Source organism: Aquila chrysaetos, chromosome 5, assembly GCF_900496995.4.
Source record: "Aquila chrysaetos chrysaetos chromosome 5, bAquChr1.4, whole genome shotgun sequence".
Classification (NCBI taxonomy): Eukaryota; Metazoa; Chordata; class Aves; order Accipitriformes; family Accipitridae; genus Aquila; species Aquila chrysaetos.
The window spans coordinates 69,506,656-69,530,466 of NC_044008.1; the positions used below are offsets into that span (position 1 = coordinate 69,506,656).

Consider the following 23,811-nt stretch of genomic DNA (forward strand, 5'->3'; position numbering starts at 1 on the left):
GTATTTACTTTTACAGCTGTTAGCTACACTGCTTATTCAATACGAAAGGCTGAGAGGAGTTCAGTCCTCTGGAGTGCTCATTATCTTCTGGTTTTTGTCTGTGCTCTGTGCCGTGGGGCCTTTCAGGTCTAAGATCGTGACTACAACAGCACAGGTAACATGCCATCCTTGTTAGCACTTGGAGAACAGGAAATGTAGCATTAACATCTCTGTGAAGGGAATGAATCACCGAGTTTGGAATCAGATCTGAGCCCAGCTTTTGCCAGGGAGAAAGAAAAGTTTGGTTCCGTTGCCTTGACTCAGACTTGTATAACTTGAAGGGAACTGGGATTTCTCATGCAATGTCAAAAAGCGTATTTTGCTTAGCCCAAGGCTATACTGGAAACCTGATAGACATGAGAGGGCTGTACCAATACTGTATATATATTAGAACAGATTTTTTTTTTTTTTCTTCCCCTTTTGCAGCCCCCTTCCCCTGCCATGCTTAAATAGGGATGGGTAGTAATCAGAAATGATGCGTTTTAATATGTGATGTTCCCTTTTTTGCTTAGGCAGCTTGGCCACATGGTACAGCTCCATAGCCTTTCTTTTGTCAGTGCCTGATGTGCTGAGGACAGCATTTTGATTCCAACTGTGGCTTTAAATAGAGAACAGAAAGTTGGAGGGAGGGGAATGAAACCTGGGCTGTTATGATTCCTGTTTGAAAACATAGCAGGTTCTCCCACAGTAAGAAAGTTGTTATGTTTTTCACAGAAACAAATTTCACTAAGTAGGGCACAGCAGATTGCTTCAGTGATTAGATCATCAAAGGCTAGAAGGAAAAGGAGTATTTGAAAAACATTAAGGTGATTGCTTCTCCTCAGTGAAATCAGTGTTGATTCTGTTTGATGATTTCTTTTTTTTGTATACTTACTTTTTGTAACTGTCAGCAGCATTATCTTTTAGCAAGGATCTTGCTATAGCAGGCTGCTGTAAATATTCCAGCAGAGATTGAATTAAACCTTAAATGGCAGTCTATGCAGAACTTCTTCAGAAAATAGCTGCAATCTTGGTGAGACCCTTTCAAACACCACTTAAAGTCAATTTTCAAACTGTAGTAGTGGTGAATAAGTACAAATATTGGACTATCAATGTTTGAATCCTTAATCAACTTAAAATTATGGGTGCAGAGCCTTGGAACGGGCATGGGTAACTTTTCTCCTGTTCTTGCAACTGCCAAGGACCAAATATTCTTTCTCTTGCACTTAAGGTTTAAACATTTTAAGTGAACAATGAGAGCATTCACAGCTACATTAGGGTATGAAAGAGCTGTAGAAGGGACATACCCTCACAGTAAGAAGTTTTAAATCAACTGCGGACTCATATAAGTAGGAAAGGAGATATCTCTAGAGCAGATGGAACTGTTATTATGCAATACAGTGGTTTTTTGCAGCTTCTTCTGAAAGTATTTAATGATGACTGCTTGTCAGTGACAAGATACTAAAGTAAATGAATGTTCCCTGATCTGGGTTGACAGTTCCTACACTTAAGACATGATCTTGCAAGAACCCCTGGAGGCAATTTGAAAGGATGTCATGTAGCTCTGATTTTAGAGGGTGTCTGCATGCGGTGAAGATGTATAAACACTTTGAACTTGACGTAATTTAATGAAAAGCTTGGAGATAAGCATGTTCTTAGGCACTTTACAGAGTACATGCATACTTTTGTAAGATAATTCCTGCTAGCAACTACTTTGCAGTATTCAACTCTAGAGGAAGAATGGAATTTCCAAAAGAAGCTGTGAAAAAGTGAGAGAGAGAGAGAGTTGGGGGCCTGGGAAGTACAATAAAAACAATTATTACTGTGTTTCTTTTTCCCCTCTAGGGCCATGTAAATGAAAGGTTCAGGTTTACCACGTTTTACATCTACTTTGCTTTGGTAATCATTGAGTTGATCCTTTCATGCTTTAAAGAAAAGCCTCCATTTTTTTCCCCTGTTAATACAGATCCTGTAAGTATTTTTACTTTTCTTTATTTACATTTTACAGACTATATCATGCTTTGAAAGTTCCACTGAAAATACTTGTCATTGAAAACACCTTTGTATTGTCACTGAGATTGCAGTAGTTGGTGACACCCTTATGAAACACTGGGTTTGGAGAGTAATATTAGGGTTTGAAGCCTTTTTCCATTATTTGTGCCATCAGTAATGACTGGAAGCTATGTAGTGAAAGCAGCTCTCCTACTTGCTGCTTCACAGAAGTTGAAATTACATTTCTGGACATTAAAGTGTAATATTAATTATTATTTCAACAGTAGGTTTTGTGGAGGTGGTGGTCTACTTGCTTAACATTAATTTAGAGTTAGCTAAAGTCTATAAGGTTTGTCTTAATAAATGAGTTCTATATGTGTTGAGAATAGATATGGAAAAACATTAATAATGGAAGATATTAGTGGTGTCACAGATTAAATTTCTTCTCCAATTCATAAAATGGTCTCTATAATTGGATTTATGTTTGAACCGAGCTGAGAGAGAAATCGAGTTCATTTCTTAAAATGAACATTTCAGAAACTACAGAATGACATTTAACTTCATATAAGTGTGATTTAAAGGCAGTATATGAAGCAATTTTTAAAGATAAAGGGAGTTCTACATGACATGGGAAATGAAAGAAATCAATTTTATGTCTCATTAGGATGTAGGTACATACATGTAATATACCCAAACTAAGCAAAATCGACTGTCATCTTATTAAAGTAATGGTAAATGTCTTGCTTTATTTTGTTTTTTTTCCCCCCATAACTTTACTATAGAATCCATGTCCAGAGTTAACTTCAGGCTTCCTGTCAAGATTGACATTTTGGTGGTTTACAAGGTGAGCTTCTCTTTTCAAGCTGTTGGACAACTGACAACGCCAAACTCTACCTGTGACACATGTTGTACAGAGTTAGCAATGCAGAGATTTTTCCTCTCTAAGTAGTTGATGTTGGATGCTCTTTCATCCACAGTGGTGTCAGCACTTCTAGAATTTTTGTTTTTATGAACCACTTTCAGAGTGCTCATACTGCCCAAATTTCTTCTCTGAAGAGTAGTGGCAACAATTGTGGCATGACTAATAGAGTATACAGTGGTTGTGCTTATCGTGTGCTGGAGTATAACCTAAACCAAGATCTAAGACTGTGTTCCACAAGATTAATCGTGGCAACCTTTCACCCATCTGGGGATGCATTTTGTTTCCTGTTGGGGTTCATGGGTCAATAATTTTTTATAAGGACATTTTCTATGCAAGAGGGAAAGTAAACTGGGTTATATATACAAATGATTACCACTGATACTGCTGTCAAAAGGCATGTGTATTAAAGATGCAAATTTGAGATTGGGCTTACTACTACTCCATGATAAAGAAGTGGAACAGCTGTCAAAGGTCAAGTTAAGACCCATTTTTTCCATAGTGGTTGAGGGTGTTGAGATCTTCATTCTTACATCCATGTAACTTCATTGTCCTGGCAACAGCCCTATAAACTTCTTTTTAGTGAGAGTGTGAGATCTTTCTAAACTTCCAGAGTTTTGAATGTTCAGCTTTCCCATCAAGAGTCTTGGCAAGTAGATGTTTGTATCCCTTGACAAAATTCCTCTTACAGTTGAAGAACTGTAGTTTTCAGAGAAATCTGTTTTTTTCTTTAACTCACGTGTGCTTCACTTCTGCATTTTGTTCACCTCTGACAGTTATTCTAGATAGACTTAGTTATTTTCACTTCTAAAGCTTCACTGTTTTCATTTAACACCACAGTTTCATTCAAATGCTTCTGGTAGTTGCTTTTTATTGTCCTGTTTTTTCCTGAAGTGATGTTTTCAATAACATACATGTAATCAAAACTATGTAATGTCCTTTCCTTAATTGCAAATATCAACAATCAATATAAGGAACAGAGGGAGATGGAGGTATAATTATCACCCTTTCTGTGGAGATGTATCTTCTTACTTTTGTTAGCTTAATAGTCCCAGAGTTACTAGCAATGCTTTAAGTACTATTAGCCAAACTGAACTGAACTGGTTTTCTCTATATGTGCAGCATGGCAATTCTTGGTTACAAAAGGCCCCTTGAAGATAAAGATTTGTGGTCGCTGAATGAAGATGATACCTCAAAAATTATTGTGCAGCAACTAAGTAAAGAGTGGGACAAAGAAAAAGCAGAGTGCAAACAGTAAGTATATTGTCCTGGAACAAGTCTGCAAACGGAGATTGATCCGAGTCATTTCAACATTAATAAGCTACTCATACCTGAAAATGAGCCAACTAAAAAAGGCACCTACCTCTTCAACCTATGTGTTCTTCATTAATATTAACCGTCTAATTTGCTTACTTAATATGTCTAGGCAGAGGCAAGCAGGAGCCCTCTGGGGCTTGTGTACTACGTACATGCTTTTTAACTAGGTGCTTAAAATCTACATGAGCAGGTAGTACCATTTACCAAGTGGAGAAGGGCTGAAGATGCGTAAGCAGAAGGGATTGAGTTGGTTGGATTGTAGAAAATGAACAACTTTCATCACTGAGCTGGTAGATGTCTAACCCCATAATTGCCTCCCTCCTAGGCATGTTAGAGCACAACTTCTAGGCACCATAAACCAAAAGGAATTCCTCATCGTCCCCATCATGATTTTTTTGGCCTGACGCTATTTTTAGCCTTAAGGCTCTTAGCAGTGAGGAACTCTTCACTTTCTAGCAGTAAAGATACGAAACTCAAAACACATGAAAGGCGGGAGGGGAAGAGATATCCCACTTTAAAAGCTGAGACCCTACTCCTGTTGCCTAGAAAGTTAGCAGCAAAATTCCCATAGTCTCTGATGGAAATGGGATGAGGTTCAGAACATTCATATAGTTACATCCATGCTGGAGAGGATATCCTTTTTATTGCATGTTCTGTCCTAATCTAATCTTAAGAAATTATCTATTGTACAACTGTGTTTCCTTCTCCCACTGGTTAATGTCCAAAATGTTTTCAAACAAATAGATGTGATAATAGTGTGTTTCAAATGAAAAATGTCAATAAGGAGGAGGCCTGCACTTCCATTTCCTTTCATTGTGGAGATTTCTCCTCCATGTGGAGGCTTTCCTCTGTTCTCTTCTGTGCATATCCTTGCCAAATTGGAAAGACCCTATTATGTGATAATATTAGGAGAGAGTTGTAAGGTTCTTGGCAAGGGTGATTATGATGTGGAGAGTTCCACTTCACAGCTAAAATTTGAAAGGTTTCCAGCACTAACACCAGCAGCTTGTCCACTAGTGCTCTGTGTGTGCTGTGGTTTTACTTCGGGGTTTTTTGTTTTCTTAATGTCTCTATTTTTACAGTGTGGAATAATGTGCATTGTCTGGGTTCTGGTCTTTTGCTGCAAAGACATAAATCTTACTCCCTCAGGCTTTTATATAGTAAGAGCACAGCCATTGTGCAGAAGTGCCTAGGGTCCAGGAAAACTTTTGCTAGGAAACCAGAAACCATGCCTGGAGTTTTGTCATGGGATTCATTGCATTTTGGAAATTATTCATACAAACTGGGGCCAGTTGGCAATGAATTTAACCATAAATTCTGGCTTGTATTTAGCTCAGGTAAAATTTTGTGGTGACTATATTAATGATTCTAAGGTGGGGAAAAAAGCAAAAACAAAGCAAATCACTGTACTCCAGATTGCTGGGTTTCACGTAACTCTAAAAGCTTTGTGGCTCTGCTTATTCTTCATTTATAAGTAGGTATTTTCAATTATTTCATGTCAAATAACACTAGTGGTATTTGCTTGGGAGCTGTTGTAAATAGGTTTGGGTTTTTTTTATCTTTTCTCATTAAATCTGCTCTGAGCAAGCTTTTATGACATTAAAAATGCTGTGTCAAGTTGTACATGTGTTGAAAGTGTCATGGAAAATACTTCCAGTGTACACAGTAGTAATTTATTTTAAAAAACTTAATCAGCTGCAACTCTGGCATAGCTAAAGCTTTAAACTTGTTTTATTGTAATGACTATCACATTTCTATTGTTCCTAAGCCTACAAAACCTTTTTTACATTTTGCTTCACAGCTGTCTTGTGAATTACTGTTTAATAATTGCTCATAATTCATTTTCTACTAATGAGTTACAGGAGAGATCTGTGTGTATTTAAGTTGTTATCGTAGATAATAATGCATGCAAAGAGTATTTTTCCTCTGCTTTTGCTCTCTTTGCATGTATGGCTGAAGTCTCTACTCGCTCACTTTACTGATAAGTGCAGTCGCTTCTGAGAAAGAGCTGTGCTAGATGGAGAAGAGAGAGCTGGAATCTATTTTGCCTCATTTTTAGTTAGCTTCTGTGACTATGCTTATGAAGACAGATTGAAGATGCAGGGCCTTGTCATCACTATTTAGAAAGCTATGTGTTTTCCCATGAGATAATCAGCATCTATTATCTCCCCTGCTATAAATAATGGAAACCAGGCACATGCTTTTTGCTTTGATAAAAAAACTGGGTGTGAGCAGTCCCACACACTGCTGAAAACCTGACCTCACCTAGCTACCCGTAGTAAACACTAGATGTGCATTTTCTCCCTTTGGGATTTTTTGCTGCAACAGAACTATTGCGTTGCTGTTAGGTCACTGTAATAAACATTTTTAACAGCACAAAGCCAGGGGCAAGTAGTCTTGTTTCTTCAAATCCTTCAATGAGTTTAACAGCCTGGTTGCCAGAAAAATAAAGCTTTGCTCATAAACTCTCCAGGTTTGATCTGGAAGGACAAAAACAACACTGTTCCTGTCTGGGGAAAAAAAAAAGTCTGGTTCAGGTTCTCCTCCTGCCCTCAAACTTTATTGCGAAGAAATTGGGATTTCCACATGCCTTTGTTTGAAAGGATGTGAACAAGTTTCTACCTGTGGGCTGTTAGCCACAGTGATCATTTTGAATGCTCACAAGCTGTTGGAATTATTTGACTCTACAGCCAGCCAGCCCCAAAAAATCTGCACACTCTTTATGAAGAATCCATAAATCCAACCTCACTTGGTAGTGCTTTTAAGTTATTTTTCAAATGCCTTCTTGTAAGTCTTCACTGTTCCTAGGGTCTCTCTTCCATCTGTCCCTTCTTATAAGGCTTATGTGCCCCAGACTCTAATTTCCTTCTCCCTGCTCTGCTTGGACTTACCCTTCCTCGCTGACGTTCAGGAAATTGTTCTCTAGGTCCCATAGCCCCCAAGAAACAACAGCAGTTCAGTATTTGCTGGTAGAAAAGCTGCCAGGCTGCTCTTTGAGAGCAGTTCATGGAGGAAATAATTTCCCAGAGCACCCCCTCCTTATTGATAGGCAACAGAAGTCAGGCACCCAGAGGTGCTTCCAGAAAACCCACCTAGAGCCCTGGAGAGCAGCGTGGACCTGTTGGGTCCATTTTTCATCAGTCAGTCTCAAAGAGCTTTGCAGAAGAGATCACTTTCATTGGCTTATTTTGCAGGTGGAGAAAGAAAAGCACAAAGTAAGAAAGGGATACAGCCAAACAGGGTTTAAATGCTTACAATGTCATCTAAGTAAAATTTAGGCACCTAAACCCAAAGTTTCTGTCCTGGAAGAACCTCGGACAGCTGCGGCCCAGATCTCAGAGATGGCTTAGCTTTGGAGGTGCTGTGGTTTGTGCTCTTTCAAGTCTCCAGGAATGCAAAACCATATTTTGAGAGGGCTGTGCCTGCTTCCTCTCTTAGCTTGGCGTGTGATTCAATGCCTGTCTCCCCGGAGGGATTCAGACTACTTCTCTGGAAGCAGCTGTGTGATCAGATAAGGCTAAAGGTTTGGTACAGCTACTAATTGAACAACAAATACAGCCTCAGAAGGGCTAGGTGAGGGTGCCTTTTGTGGTATGTAACTAGCAACTGTTAGAGAATTCCTTTACAAGAAATTGGCGATTCAAGATCAACTCTGTCTTCTGCCAAAGGAAGTCAAGCCTTCATCTCTACTCCTTTGAGCCATGTTCTCATCCCATGGTGACTGATTTTCTGGCCTATGGAGTACACCTCATAAGTACTACAGAAAAAGAAAAGAAAAGACTCATTACACAAGAGTGGCCTATCCCTGAGCACATCTAGATCTTGTTGAAAGTCTTGCTGTTGACCAGTAGCAGAGCAAAGAAAGGAGCAGACTTTTAGATGTTACTGCGGTGCTGTACACATAGGGCAATGACATTCTTGTCAGTTGTCTCTAATTGCTTGTTTCATTCCCCTAGGAAAGAAGATGTGACATATATGAAGAAATCTAACCATGTGCTGAATCATGTTGGTGATGGTCCAGAGGAAGCAGAAGTTCTAATCAGAGACAAAAAGCACAATAGAAAGCCTTCCTTTCTCAAAGCTTTGTTGAGGACCTTTGGGCCATACTTCTTAATCGGCTCGTTCTTCAAGCTGATACAAGACCTACTTTCTTTCGTCAACCCGCAGCTGTTAAGGTTGGTTTACTGTGTGAGTAGTTTCTCTGTGCAGTCCCTGTGGAGGCTTGGCTTTGGCACGGAGTATTTATTTTTGAAATGCATAGCTAGTTTCCCTCACAGTGCTGCATGTGTATGCTCCCTCACCTTCCCACCGAAATGCCATAAGACAGGAGTTCTTTTTTGTGGACTAAGCTGTAAATTGGGCAAGCTTCACTGAAATGCAAGATTTGTAAATCTCCCATCACCAATAGACAGCCTTGAATTACAAATTACCTGTTGCTTCATGCAGCAGTCCAAAGCAATTTGTCCCCATTTCTAAAAGATTATTTGTGAAATCAAAGCGAAGCACTGCTTGCTGGATCCAGTAGTCTCTGTACATCTGACACCCACATGTGTTGGTGGTGGCTGCAGCTGCAGCATGACTTGATATACAAATGAAGCATGATGCTCAAGTTATGTGGTGCTTTGGCCATGCCGCTGTCATCTGGGAAAGATTTTGGACCATTTAGATGAGTTCATGTGTTCTTAGTTGTGCGCAGTAATGAGAATGTGTGAGGCACAGTTGCAGTAAATTGCCAAGTGAAAGAGAATTATGGTTCTATTAAAAAAAAAAAAAAAAAAAAAAAAAGGAACACCTGTACCTCCCATCTCCAGGGGCACCAGTTGCTCAGCCTGATCCATAAAGGAATTTGCACGATTCCCACATTTTTTTCTCTGTTAGTATTATTCTTAAAGTGAGAATTTCACCAGATAATCATTACCTAAGAAGAAAGTAACAGTGGAAATACCAGCATGTCTATCAAACAACTGGTTTTTATTTCTAAATCAATGGAAAAGCACACAGTGCTGTTAATCCAGGAGAGGAATGGAGTTTGGATGAAGGCCATAGGTGGATGTGGGGAAGGGGAGAAGAGAGGTCCTTGCTCCTATATGGGCATCTCTTAAAATAACACCAGTGTGGAGCTGTGTTCTGAGATCATAGAATCATGGAATAGAATCATAGAATTGTTTAGGTTGGAAAAAACTTTTAAGATCATTGAGTCCAGCCATTACCCTAGCACTGTGAAGTCTGCCACTAAACCATGTCCCTAAGTGCCACATATACACTTCTTTTAAATACCTCCAGGGATGGTCACTCAACCACTTCCCTGAGCAGCCCGTTCCAATGCTTAATAACGGTTTCGGTGAAGAAATTTTTCCTAATATCCAATCTAAACCTCCCCTGGCACAACTTGAGGCAGTTTCCTCTTGTCCTATCGCTTGTTACTTGGGAGAAGAGACCGACACCCGCCTCGCTATAACATCCTTTCAGGTAGTTGTAGAGAGCAATAAGGTCTCCCCTCAGCCTCCTTTTCTCCAGGCTAAACAACCCCAGTTCCCTCAGCCACTTCTCGTAAGACTTGTGCTCTAGACCCTTCACCGGCTTCGTTGCCCTTCTCTGGACACACTCCAGCACCTCAATGTCTGTCTTGTAGTGAGGGGCCCAAAACTGAACATGGTATTCAAGGTGCGGCCTCACCAGTGCTGAGTACAGGGGGTCGATCACTGTCCTAGTCCTGCTGGCCACACGATTTCTGATACGAGCCAGGATGTTATTGGCCACCTGGGCACACTGCTGGCTCACATTCAGCAGGCTGTCGACCAGCACCCCCAGGTTCTTTTCTGCTGGACAGCGTTCCAGCCCCTCTTCCTCAAGCCTGTAGCGTTGCCTGGGGTTGTTGTGACCAAAGTGCAGGACCCGGCACTTGGCTTGTTGAACCTCATACAACTGGCCTCGGCCCATCGATCCAGCCTGTCCAGATCCCTCTGGAGAGCCTTCCTACCCCCCAGCAGATCAACCCTCCCTCCCAACTTGGTGTCGTCTGCAGACTTACTAAGGGCACACTCTAGGTAGACAACATCCACAACCTTTCCCTCCTCCACTAAGCGGGTCACCTTGTCGTAGAAGGGGATCAGGTTAGTCAAGCAGGACCTGCCTTTCAGGTACACGAAACCCATGCTGACTGGGCCTGACCAGCTGGTTGTCCTGTACGTTGCTGCATGATGGCACTCATGATCTGCTCCATAACCTTCCCCAGCACCAAGGTCACACTGACAGGCCTGTAGTTCCCCAGATCCTCCTTCCAGACCTTCTTGTAGATGGTTGTCACATTTGCTAACTTCCAGTCAACTGGGACCTCCCCAGTTAGCCAGGACTGCTGATACCTGATGGAAAGTAGCTTGGTGAGCACTGCTGCCAGCTCCCTCAGTACCCTGAGGTGGATCCCACCTGGCCCCATAGACTTGTGTGTGTCTAAGTGGTGTAGCAGGTCACTAACCATTTCCCCTTGGATTATGGGAGCTTCATTCTGCTCCCTGTCCCTGTCTTCCAGCTCAGGGGGCTGAGTACCTGGAGAACAACTAGTCTTACTATTAAAGACTGAGGCAAAGAAGGCATTACGTACCTCAGTCTTTTTCTCATCCTTTGTCACTATGTCTCGTCCCGCATCCAATAAAGGATGGAGATTCTCCTTAGCCCATGTTGTTCTGTGGGTGGTTTGTGACATAGCCAGAAGTTTGATAAAAAGAGGGTCCGACCCAATATGGTGACATTTAATAGCCTACAGTCTGTCTTCTTCCAGAGTCCCTAGTGAAGAGGAGGCAGCTGGCTTCCTTGTGAGAACACATTAAGTATAATCTATTCTGGGAATTTCTCACATTTACATAAATTCCTGGATATGTTGTCAGTGATCTCTCAAGGCATGTGATGGGGAATTTCAAGTCTGAATTCCTGCAGTCTTGGAAAATGCACTGCTAGTGGTAAGAGAAAATGAAAAAGCCATGGCTGTCTGGCAGGTTGCATGTAAGACAGTTTTATGTTTCTAAAAAGATTGCTGAATCCCTTGCTGGGACTACAAGGAAGAGGTTTTCCTGAAGCTGTCCACTTACAGCATGACTGACTGGTGCAGTGCAGAAGGAAGATCTCTCTGGACTGGAAGAAGAAAGATGGAGCAACCTCATGCTTCTAACACAAGGCTCTGGGGCCTGATTTGTAGTTTCCTGGTGTATTTTCCCCCTGCTGATTATTTGAACCATGGAGCCAAATCTCTGTTCCTTCTGTATTTTGACAATTCAATACTCTGGTCAGTAGGCTGAAATCACAAATGTGATTTTTGAGAACACTGGATGTTGCCAGAAGTTGTTCTGCTTGTTTGCTATATGACAGTGTGCAGGTCTTGCAGGGAGAGCAGCTGTGTGTAGTAAGAAATGGCTTATTAATAAAAGATGATATAGCCAGTTTAATGGTACTACCATTTTACTGAAAAAGTAGGAGTGAAGAACTCTTATGCATCCATCCAGGAGGATGTCTTTTAATCTAGCTTTTTTGTGGGAAAACACCCCAGGCAGAAGCACTCAGGCTGCTTGAAAAGGGTTTGGGAGAGAAGCTGGTTTCTCCTGCTTTACTGCACTGTCCTACTGTGTCCTGTCATTCACCTCTTGCCCTGGAGGGCTGCCCAGAAGAGCTCAGACAGTGAGCCATGTGTTTAAATGCTGGATCTTGGGGGAAACCTAGAGTTTCTCATCATATTTCATTTTCTACAGGCTCATTTGCAAATGGACTTTCTCACTGGCAAAGTCTAAGGTTTTGCTGTTGGATCTTTGCAATGTTGTTTGACTGAAATCGTAACTCAGCTTGCATCCTGGAGAGCTGTTTACTTTTTGTGGTTAAAGAGAGGATGTGGGAGGATGCCATAGTTGAGAGAAGCTGTGTTATGTCCCATTAAACTTGCTGCATGTTTTTTATTTTTGTTTCTTTTTCCTTTTCCTTCCCTAATCTTCTGAAAAACAGTGTATTAATCAGCTTCATTAAGAACAAAGACGCCCCAGCCTGGTGGGGATTTTTGATTGCGGCTTTGATGTTTATCTGTGCTGTTCTGCAGACACTCATACTTCACCAGCATTTCCAGTACTGCTTTGTTACTGGGATGAGGCTGAGAACTGGGATCACTGGAGTGATATACCGAAAGGTAAGACTGGAAGTGTTTCGTGGGTTGGAATACCAGTGTATAGTCAAGCAAGTGGCCTTAGTTCTCAAATACTCATGGAAGAACAGGCATATTGGAGAATAGCCTCTTGGAATATAAAAGATTGGGGTTTTGTTGAGTTTTTAGGAGTACCTCTATCATACTTTACAGAATTTTCTAGCAATCAGCAGCTTAATGTGGGTGTACTGGTAGGTCACCAGATGTATCACAGGCTCACTTGGTATCATTGGTTCACTTTAAATATTCAGAAAAGGGATCCAGGAGAATAGCGTGTTTGTGCTATGAGTCAATTAGATGCAACTAGGTTTTCTTCAGAATGCTACATACTGCTTGAGACAGAAGTGCTCACAAGCAAACCATTTCATGAAGTCTTGTTCTTTGGAGATTAGGAATTGATGTAGGTGTGAATTATTATTTTATTCTTGTTGGAGACGCACATTCTCGGGGGAGTGTCTTGTTTTGCTAATAATTGAGGATTTCTTCTCTGTGTTTCTCAATACGTATCAAGATTGTGAATCCACTGAATCCCTCTTATTTCTCAGTCCTTAGTCATCACAAACTCAGCGAAGCGCTCATCTACTGTTGGAGAAATTGTCAACCTGATGTCAGTAGATGCCCAGCGTTTCATGGACCTGATGACTTTCCTGAACATGTTGTGGTCTGCACCACTCCAGATATTTCTTGCTTTGTATTTCCTCTGGCAGGTACAGACATTGTCATGTTTTTTCAGAATTTGTCTAAATGATGTGCAAGCTTATTATTTTTTTGTTAATTTGACCCACCACTGCTTTTTTAGAAACTTACTGTTCTGCCTTATAGCAAAATAGCTTGTACTGGTGTACATGATCAATTAGTCTCTTAATTATTGTGTTCAGCTGGTAGGCAGGATAAGGCATTTGAAGCAAAAGATAGCCTTTGTGTCTCCTCTGTCCCTACCATGCTTTGGTAGGACCAGTCTTGGACTCATCACAGTGTTTGCAGTAGTTGATGCAAATGAGAGCTTGAGGGAAATGGTTTAAAAACCAAACCAAACAAAAAAACCCGAACATAGGAAATGTAAGCCATGTATAAAGATTATATCACGCCATATAAAGAAGTTTTGTGCAAGTCAACATGAAACAAATCTCACCTGGAATAACCATAATTTTTCCTTTGCTCCAGTGAAGTTGTTTCTGGTTTATTCCAGGTTCAGTCTGAGCACTGGCTTTCATCTTTGAAATGTCTCTATGCAATTAATCTGTTTTACTGCATAAAATGTTAGCATCAACTTAACCATATTGACTTAGACTTGAAAGCCATTAAGTTGCAGCAGTTTTATGTGAGTTGCTGCTCCGCTGGTAAGCTGCACTCTGGTAGCTAGCAGTTTGTATACTTTTACTCGCATTGAGGGTACTGGCTTAATTCAGTAATTACAGTTCTCTAGGTTGGAGAGAATTCAATGGACAAAATCCTTCTGTGTGGCTTATTTGTTCCCTTTCTACATTTGCTCAATAGCGCTGTATTTGCATTAGTTGAAACTTAACATTCCGCTTCCACTGGGAACCGCTTAACAGGTAAATCACAAAGCGCTCTGCTATCACCAATACTAGCATAGTAATAATTCAAGGTGGATGCGGTCATATTTTTCTGTCTCCTCCTCATAGTTGTTCTGTGAAATCAGAACACTTCACTGGGAGGAGTTCAACTTGTCTATGTAAAACATTCATTTCTGTTTCTATAACCTACTGTTGTTTTAATGCTCACCATAGGGAACGGTAGCACTTGGGTACAAGTAACAACAACTTACCTTTTTTCTTTCAATCAAGACTTTAGGGCCTTCTGTGCTGGCAGGAGTTGCCGTGATGGTTTTACTTATCCCATTTAACTCTGCAATAGCAATGAAAACCAGAGCATTCCAGGTAAGGTACCAGCAGAGAAGGTGATGTTATCTGAATTGGCAGCTGTGCTATGAGAAAGGCAGGCATCAGTGGTTGTTTTGGCCATTAATGAGCTGCCGTTTGCACCAATTTACTTATGAGTAAGTTTGTATTGAAATATTTAATAACTATATCTTCTCAGTTTTTTCCATAGTGAATTGAATGTTAATTAAGGGAAAGGTGTGGCATTGAGTCAGTGGCGCTGTTCATATTGCTGGACCTGCTTCTGGGATTAGCAAGAAGTTTCTTTGTCTCCATATCCCTTCACCTGGTAGCTTCTTCTAGGAGTGCCTAGAGAAAGGGCAAATAAATGCTGTTCTTTGAGCTGTGAATGACTGTTTTCAGAGATGGGAACTGAAACATGGTAGCTTGTTTTTTATGCTAATAGCCAGTGTTGACTTTCACTGCTACAGAGCTGGGCTAAATTTGAATTATTATCTTAAGGTAAAAGGATCCTTTATTCCTTTCTTTGTAGTCTTAGTCGTCTCTAGTCAAAGAAGGCTGAAAAAACCAATATAATAGTGCCCTCTGGCTTTGTGCTAGTAAAATCTAGTAAGTGGCTTGTGCTGTGCAACTGATCAGTGACTGTTTGGAAGGTTAAAAAAAAATAAAAAATCAAGCTGTTGATGTAACAAAGGTACGAGTTGGAAAACGAATATAAATGATGGCATTTAAGCACAGCCTTAGTAACAGAGTGGTATTATTATGTGCCTTAAAGAGACATCCAGATTTCCCATTAAATCTCTTGGATACTGACATGTTAGTATTAACATTCCTTTTCTCCTTGCCCATTATAAGATGCTCAGAGCTGCATAACTTGGTGTGCATGTGTCTGTGAATGCAGTTTTTCATTTTGTCTATACAGCTGAGCAGGGATTTTTTTTTTTTTTTTTTTAAAGTAACTGAATGAAGCACTGTATTCTAATGTATAGGAAAAAAAAAAACTAGGAGTAACCACAATCTTCAAGGGATGCCATAAGAAATACAACTGTGCATATCAGGAAAAAAATCTGAAGAAATCAAAGGAAGAAGTAGGGTAGCATTTTTCTGAAGTGCCTGAATCTTTCTTTAAGGTGGTTTTGAAAATGTAACCCCTAACAGTGAAGATGAGTAGAAAACTTTTCTGCTCTGCTTTTCAGCCATTTTCTTTGATTTTTGGTTTCTTTGGATGTATAGACTTGCACAATAAGCTTACTGATAACAGTCTGGCTTGCTTTAATTACCTTTTGCATCCTCTTTAGAAATAGCCCAAGGACCATCACAGCTGTGAGACAACATGTTGAAAGCTGTTTTCTAGTCATTCATGTGACGCTCTGTCTCCTGTGTTTACTAATAACCTAGGTGGAACAAATGCGATATAAAGACTCCCGCATTAAATTAATGAATGAAATTCTGGGTGGCATAAAGGTGCTAAAGCTGTATGCTTGGGAACCATCATTTTCAGAAAAAGTGTTGGAGATACGAAAGAATGAGCTGCGAGTTTTGAAAAAATCTGCCTATCTCAATTCTTTGTCCACCTTTGCATGGATCAGCGCACCGTTCCTGGTAAATTGAATTTGCATGACTTTCTAAGCTGTACAAGTACATCCTTGAAGGATAAGTGTGAGGCTTTCTGCTTGCTAAATGTACATAGGAATAAAATGTAAATACTTTTTAAAAAAATTATTCACATGCTTTGAAGCAAAGTTCCCTGTTCTCTAGAGCCTTTCTGTTAATCGGTATTAAAGTATTTCTTGATAAAGCCTGCCAGTGAAAGCTGGGAATAGCTGTCTTGGGAGAATTTCCAACCACTTCAAAGTACTTCCCATAACAAATTGAAACTAGAATTTGAAACCTCAGAGATATTTGTGAATAGCAAAAAAAATTTTAATTGAGTCAGTCAGGACAACGTCTGTCTTAAGCTCTCGTTTCTACCTTTCGTGTTAGAGTGCTCTGCTTGTTTTAGGGGGAGAGGGAGTTAAATTATTCTACAACCTAAAAAAAGATTGATTTAATGTAAAAAATAAAGCCCAAATGATACAATGCCAATTCTGAAATGCTTTTTCCTCAGTTTTCCCTTTCCTTCTATTTTCTACTTCATCGCACTGTGATCCCTTTTGCAGAAAGGGTTTTGGTTTTGGTGAATAAAAACATTCAGATAAGTGCTTTGTCAAAAATATTCCTAGCCAACTGTTCTCAAGATCAAAGGCCCAACCCTGCAGAAATATTCTTAATGGCCTCAAGATCCTGCCTCTTTCATGTTTACTTAAAGTTAATGCACTTCCTTAAATGCACATTCCCGCTCCTGCTCACCGTTAGTTTACTGTGTAGGATGGTCCCTCCACAGTGGATGGTCCCTGTCATACAGCAAACCAGCAAATTACTTGGATTTTACTCCCTTTCCTGTTGATCAGTAAGTCTTGTTTGCTTAGCCTGCAGTTTACAATGGGAAAATTTGGTTGGGTGGAGTTGGAAATGCAGCCAAACCGCAGCCAGGTAACTGTTTCTCATCTTTATTTACCTGAGTTCTGTAGTTCACCTCTTGAATCTCCTAGTGCAACTAGATGTATCCATTAGTAATCTGAAAGTTATTTCATTTCACATGCCCTTTCTTATATCAACTTGTTCATACAACTTGTCATTCTTAAAGCATGTTGAAAAGGTCAGAAAGAGAGAATTTGCCCAATTTTGTTGTTGATACTTTTATTTCAAAGATGCCTATGAGGCTTGACTGCTTTTTAAAATGTCAAAATATTACATATGTCTCACAGTAAACTCCCTTTCTGGCTTTTAGGTAGCATTGACGACATTTGCTGTATACGTTTCAGTGGATGAGAAGAATATCCTGGATGCAGAAAAGGCTTTTGTATCCCTCTCCTTGTTTAATATCTTAAAGTTTCCCCTCAATATGCTTCCACAAGTCATTAGCAACATTGCACAGGTAAGGAGGATCTTGTGCGTAAGTTGTTTTGAACAACTTGAACAAAAAGAATCCCAGATGTCCCTGATTTCTAGAATGCAGAGATCCCTTGCATCTGCCTGTTAGCTGGTTTTCTTTCTAATATCTTTTCCCTATGGCTGCCCTGTATTGGAAAGTGTGACATCTGAGTAAGCTTGCCTGTGTGAATTTTGCTTCACTCAGATGAACTCAGCTTGGTCTGAGAAATTTCACAGTTCAAAGCTTGAATTTCAGCATAAGACCGATTGTAGGGAAAGAATGAGTCACTGTTCAGGAAGCCTGTTGGGTGAAAGCTTAAGCCATTCTGCATGCTTTCTTTTACAGTAGTAAGAGCATTAAGTCCCCATTAAAAGAATGATAAAATAACACCACGCTTTTTTGCTCTTTTCTTAGACAAGCGTTTCCCTAAAGAGAATTCAGCAGTTCCTGAGTCACGATGAACTTGATCCAAATTGTGTGGAAACAAAAGTGATTGCACCAGGTAAAGCCATCAGTATTTTTCTAAACTATGCTAATACAACAAACATCCTGTATTTGTTTTGGACTGGTTGAGTTACGAAAAAACAAAAAACAAAAACCAAAAAGAAAATAACAATAATAATCTTGGTTTAAAAAAAAAAAAAGTTGCTGGTTTGAAAAGTATGTGTTTGTTGTTCAGGCTATGTGGAAATTACAGAAGTTTCTGGCTATATTTTTGAGCTTTGAGCTGAGTTCTTGGGCCTGAGTTTGCATCTGCAATGTACTGCTAATAGCACTGAATAATGAAGTGCATCCACTGACTAGGGACAGCAAGACCTGTTCAAACCTTTTGCACTGCACAAACGCTCAGGAACATTGTAAACAGTTTTGATTTCTTCTGTTGGAAACAGTATCCCAAAACAAATGAGCAAACCAGGTAGTCTCAAAAAAATGTGTTTTGTCATGTAATGCACTTCGGTGATACTGTGGTTTGAAACTTCTCTTGTGTGATGCCGTAGGCAGAGGAGAAGGGATGGCTGTGTGGCTGTCATGTGATTACTGTTATACACCACCCCACCAGGAGGTAAAGGAAGCCTGCAGATCTGTAACTTTTTAGTATGGCAAGCAAAAAGCTGCACAGAGGCAAATTTAATCTGATATATCAAAGTCAACAGCATGCAGTGTCTCCTACCGACTTGAAAGTGATTTCTTAAGTAAAATTGTGCTAACACTTGCGTGGTGATTCTGAGCAGCAAATGTTGGGACTAGCCTCACTGGGGCAGGGTGAAGCGGGACACCTTTTCAGCTCCATAGGTCTGTAAGCAAACAGTCTATAGCTTAAGCCGTGATCGGTTATTTTAACTCTGAACAAGCCTGTCTTGTGACCCGCAGTCATGAGACTGTGCTTCCCATGCTGGTAGAATAGGGAACTGCAATGTACATGAAACACCCATAAATAATAATTCCTCTGTCTGCCAGTCTCTCAGCTGTACTATTCTGTGTAATACATTTCCTGCCTTCTCTATTGTTATGTTTTTGTCACACAGGCAATGCCATCAGTGTAACAAATGCGACATTCAGCTGGGGAAAGGAGCTTAAGCCATCTTTGAAAGAGTAAGATTCCTTTATGCAATTGCAATACAACATCTACCTGCTTCCTGGTTTCTGGTGCCTGGGAGGTCTGTTTGAAAGATGTCTAGTAATATCTGCGGGCTCACTTCTGAAAAAGGTTGTTTTCACGCATCACATATATGCATCTCTTCCGCCTTTAAAACATTGAGCTAATCCTCATGGCTTATGGTATTTAGGTTAACAGAACAGTGCTGTAAGGCTTTAACTCCACAGCAACTCACATAAAATAGTTACCTACTGAAGGACAGAAAGGCTATGTAAATTTCTTAAATAGACATTTTTTTAACTGAAGCATTGGACAAATTGACCAAATTGATCTGATGGATTATAAGGACAGTTGAGATGTCTGGGTTTGGACTTGGGCATGCGAACAGTGATGTGTTCTTTTAAGAGTCTTGTGGCATACTCATCCCGGTGGCTGTAGATGGGCCATTTCCAGACAATGGGGGTGCATGTTTTGCTCATTTGCCTGTTTGAATGAATACAAACAAAATTTGCCTGGAAGCATATACTTCCTTATGTTATGTTTTGTTGTCAGATCAAAATCACAGAAACCTGGTAAGTGTTCTTAGAATTCTCAGTCCAAGGAACTCATGCTGCTGTGCTGAGTGTATTATCTTAACAGGTTATACATGGATAACCTGCAAGCAAGAGGCTTAGAGTTCAAAGGAGCCAGTTTGGTTCAGGCAACCAAATCTGCAGCCAGGTTAACTTCAGTGTTCTGGTGTTTATTTCAGAAAGAACCATGCATCTCCAGCTCAGATTGTTAGCCACCTGGGCCTAAAAATTACCTGGTGACTTCCTAAAATAGCAGTAAGGCAAAACTCAACTAGAGGGAAAGAATAATGAAAAGAAACCCGTGTAGTGGTTTTGAGTTTTCCTGCTTTGAATATTTCTTTTTAAAAAAACAACAACCAAAAAAAAAAACCCTCTTGCAGTGTTCAAAACATCAACTACCTGCTTGGTAAGAATATGCATAAGAATTAGAGCCCTAGTTCTGCATCAGAATCTGTGCAAACAGAAGTTTGGCTTGATTTCATCAGTGAAAGACACTTTGATGGCAAAGAGACTGTGTCCATCAGTCATTTCCCTATCAGGTCACCTTCAAAACCAGGGCCTAAAGCAGTCCATTTAAGAACATAATGGGGAAAACAGTAAAGGATTTTAACTGGGAAAGTTTTGGTTTTCTTGTCTTGTTGTGAACTCTATGTACCAGCACTGGAAATATGGTACTAAGGCGGTTTGAACATTTTTAGATGGGATGTATTCACTCACTACTTTCGTACAATTGCTCTTGCTTCTAAAATCAAACCCCAAAAGACTTCTGGAAGATTGTCTGCTTTCAAAATGCTTATTAACCCTGTTTGACTTGCTGATGGACTGATATGACACAGCAAAGGGTCTTAGAAGTCTTGCTACCAATCCTACTGGTTTAACAACCAAGAAGATGGATTAATGCTGTGTTTCCATTTGCTCCTACAGTTCTGGTTACAGTTGATTGTGCACAAGAAAGGTAGGAGAAGACCAGTGACCAAGCTATGCTTACTATATCCAGTCAGGCTGAGGTCAGGCTGATTTGTCACTGTGTATTTCAGCCCTGGTTTAAAGACCCATAATGTCTTTAGTAAACTAATGTTTAATTAATTTCCAGCCTGTTTCCTCCACAGTATAAATCTGTTGGTCCCCAGTGGTGCTTTGGTTGCTGTTGTTGGCCATGTTGGCTGTGGGAAGTCTTCTCTGGTGTCTGCTCTCCTGGGTGAAATGGAAAAGCTGGAAGGAGAAGTGGCTGTGAAGGTTGGTTACAATGCCATTTAACAATGGTATGGAAATGTGCTGCTTATGCCTGCCATTGCTTATAATGCACATCAAGCTGGAGAGGGAATTCTGTTTGCTCTTATGCCAGCTTGTCTGCATGTTTATTTGGGTTTTGCCCACACCTGTTCAGTTGTGTTTTATATAAAATGACTTTCCCAATTCTATCAACTATACATCAGCAATTAGCACACATATATGTATAATGTGAATGTATATCGAACAGGAGCTACATCTATGTGCTGCAGATCTTAATCAGAGTTGTAACTGTGAATTGCTGCTTGTTACAAGTCAGAGGTTTCCTTTCTCCCTCCTTGTTCAAGGGTTCTGTTGCTTATGTGCCTCAACAAGCCTGGATCCAGAACGCCACGCTGAAAGATAACATTTTGTTTGGCCAAGCTCCTAATGAACAAAAATACCAAAATGTCCTGGAGGCCTGTGCTTTAAAAACTGACCTGGAAGTGCTGCCAGGAGGAGATCAGACTGAGATCGGAGAAAAGGTAAGGGTTGGTTTTTTTTTCCAAGTCAGACCTGCTTGGTGATTCCTGTTCTGTCTAGCTAAAGAGAGATTGCTGTAAAGTCAGCACTTGATTTGGTTTGATCTTTACAATGGCATCCCTGCTACAATCAACACTGAAACATGCGGGGCAGTTTTGTGGAAGGCAGTTGGACTTAAACTTGTTCCTAACTTTAAGCACGTGTTTGTACTGTGATGCATAATTACACATCTAGCCCTGGAAGATCAGAGCATCCTCCATTTGTTGTCCAATTGTAAAGGTGCATCTGTCCAGAATACTTAAAGTCCTTCCTTCTCCTGTAGGGATAAAAAGGGAGGGAACATATGGTGTGCGTCAAGTGAAAAAGTGATATGATCATCCCTTAACACCTCATTTTAATGAGAAACTTTTACATCTGTGATTACCAACAAAGATTTTTTTTCATAGGCCACTAAATTTGAGATGGATATCATGAAGTGGAGTGGATATGTGGATTTGTATGTAAGATGAGAGATGTGGAAGATGTTCCAGGTGCCGCAGCCCTGCTTTGAATGTTTACATTTTACATCCTGGTTGACGGTCTTCCTTTTTATAGTTTTGTGTTTTAATAGCTCCCTTTAGGAGCTTATTAAGCAAGAGGCTTATTCCGTCTCCAGATTGCTGGGTGAGTGGAAGTTTGGCAGCGAACAAACAGATTTAGAGGCGTTCTATTCTGTCTCTGGCTCAGAGTGAGTTATTCTCTTCAGTGCCTCATGTTTCAATTCAGCATCCGTGTGTTTGACTGGGTGAGAGCCATAAAAAGTCATAGCTGTTGTTGGAACAGTCGTGTGGTATGTTTTGTTCTCTCCTCTTTCCCTTCAGGGCATCAACCTCTCAGGTGGCCAGAGGCAGCGAGTGAGCCTCGCTCGTGCAGTGTACAGCAACTCTGACATTTACCTATTAGATGATCCTCTTTCTGCTGTGGATTCGCATGTTGCAAAGCACATCTTTGATAAAGTTATTGGTCCAGATGGGGTACTTAAAGGAAAAGTAAGCTGGCATTTAGATCCTCTTAAAAATGTACACAAACTCAGAAGCACTGATGGGTAACAGGAAAGCTATTTCACCACCGAGGCTTGAGTGCTGAATCATTCCTGCATTTCTGTGTTAAATTGGCAATGTGGACACCTTTTTCCTCACAGCACAGACTCTGCAGTGAGCTGCTATTTAGCATGCCCAGAAGTGATGTGATCTAGTCATAACACGTAGAGGCAGAAATCTGGTCTGTCTTTTAAAACCCCTACTATGAGATGTCCAAAAAGAAGACTTTGCAGAAACTTGTAAAGGTTGTCAGCTTAGTATTGCTGCTTGTTACTCGGAGGCGGTGCAGTGAGGAAGTTGTAACAGCTTACTGATTTTACAGAGGTCTTTGGCAATATCCAACCAAATTGCAATCTCTTTGCTTCCCCTTCTACTCCTGTTATGATCTTCTCAGACGTCAAAAGGGAAGGGCTGCAAAGAAATCAGCACAAGAGAAATGGGGAATGAAAATTCAGTTGGTTTACTTCCTCTGTGGTTATATCAGCATGGAATAGGAAGCATAGTTAAGTTCATGTACATATTTCCAAGCTAATTTGGCTAACAAGGACAGTGTATTTTCACTGGCATTTCACCTTGACGCAGTAACTCACTCCCTGTCCCAAAAATGTGGTAGTATTTGGCTTGCTGAGCAGTGTTCATCCCCACAGTGACAACTGAGAGATGTGGGTTTTTTCTTTTTCCCTATCCAGACCCGAATTCTGGTGACCCATGGTATCAGCTTCCTGCCTCAGGTAGACCATATAGTTGTGCTGGTCGATGGCAAAATCTCTGAAATGGGATCTCATCAAGACCTTCTGAAACAAAACAAGGCCTTTGCAGAATTCCTGCGAAATTATGCACTTGATGAAGACATCGAAGAGGATGAACCAACAAGTACAGTATTGCTTTTTCTTAAAACATGTCTTTTTCTGTCAACCAGATTACAGATATTTTCTCTGTATAAAATGTCCCCTGCCTCTTCATGACAGCCTGACATTTGCCTTTCTGCACTCTATGGCCAGGTCTGTATTATTGATAAATGTTTTCACAAAGTTGTTTCAAAATTTCATGTGGTTTGTCCTAGAAAAAAAGCAATTCTTGTGTTAGAAATTATTCTGAAATTGGGAATTTATTTTACAATTAGAAAGATCAAGGTCAGCAGGAAAATTAAGTAGCCGAGAACAAAGTGGGCTTGCTATCAAAGGGGCTACCTAGAGTCTGATATTTTTTCCCTGTTTATATATTGTTGGTTTTTTCATACAGCAAAGTTCAAATTACATTTTAATCTTGGGTTACTTTCCAGCTTGGTTTGATTCTGATAAAATGATACACGATTAAAGCATTTTGGTAAATGTTTCCTCTGTGTGACAGTGTTCCCACGCTCTCTGATTGCAGATCTGCTTCTCTCCAGACAGGCAGAGAGGAACATGCATGACATCTAGCAACAGCAGAGGCTTGCAGTAGTTCCTGGCATGACTCCCCCATCCCAAGATCATGCCTAGGTCATGCCCTATAAGTGAATTTAGCTAGAACCAACACTTCCTTAACATTTCTGATGCACCAGAGGAATG

The 23,811-nt window shown here is 40.4% G+C and overlaps 1 protein-coding gene across 4 annotated transcripts in view; it reads left to right on the forward strand.

Annotated features, from left to right (window-relative positions):
* Window positions 1-23,811, forward strand: part of ABCC3 (ATP binding cassette subfamily C member 3) — a 51,836-nt gene that overhangs the window by 17,081 nt on the left and 10,944 nt on the right. For 2 of the 4 annotated variants that reach the window (XR_005932520.1, XM_030015438.2), the window contains exons 4-19: window positions 17-154; window positions 1,864-1,989; window positions 2,793-2,854; window positions 4,052-4,183; window positions 8,203-8,421; window positions 12,233-12,410; window positions 12,971-13,132; window positions 14,234-14,326; window positions 15,686-15,889; window positions 17,118-17,264; window positions 17,676-17,763; window positions 18,788-18,854; window positions 20,540-20,666; window positions 21,008-21,184; window positions 22,043-22,210; window positions 22,951-23,134. Coding sequence is in view for 1 of the 4 variants with exons in the window: in XM_030015438.2 (XP_029871298.1) it covers window positions 17-154; window positions 1,864-1,989; window positions 2,793-2,854; window positions 4,052-4,183; window positions 8,203-8,421; window positions 12,233-12,410; window positions 12,971-13,132; window positions 14,234-14,326; window positions 15,686-15,889; window positions 17,118-17,264; window positions 17,676-17,763; window positions 18,788-18,854; window positions 20,540-20,666; window positions 21,008-21,184; window positions 22,043-22,210; window positions 22,951-23,134 (2,272 nt within the window). In the remaining 3 variants the exon portion in view is untranslated. Of the gene's footprint in view, window positions 1-16; window positions 155-1,863; window positions 1,990-2,792; window positions 2,855-4,051; window positions 4,184-8,202; window positions 8,422-12,232; window positions 12,411-12,970; window positions 13,133-14,233; window positions 14,327-15,685; window positions 16,737-17,117; window positions 17,265-17,675; window positions 17,764-18,787; window positions 18,855-20,523; window positions 20,667-21,007; window positions 21,185-22,042; window positions 22,211-22,950; window positions 23,135-23,811 lie in introns of those variants that run through there. The other 2 variants (XR_003923553.2, XR_003923554.2) reach the window with 2 other exon arrangements.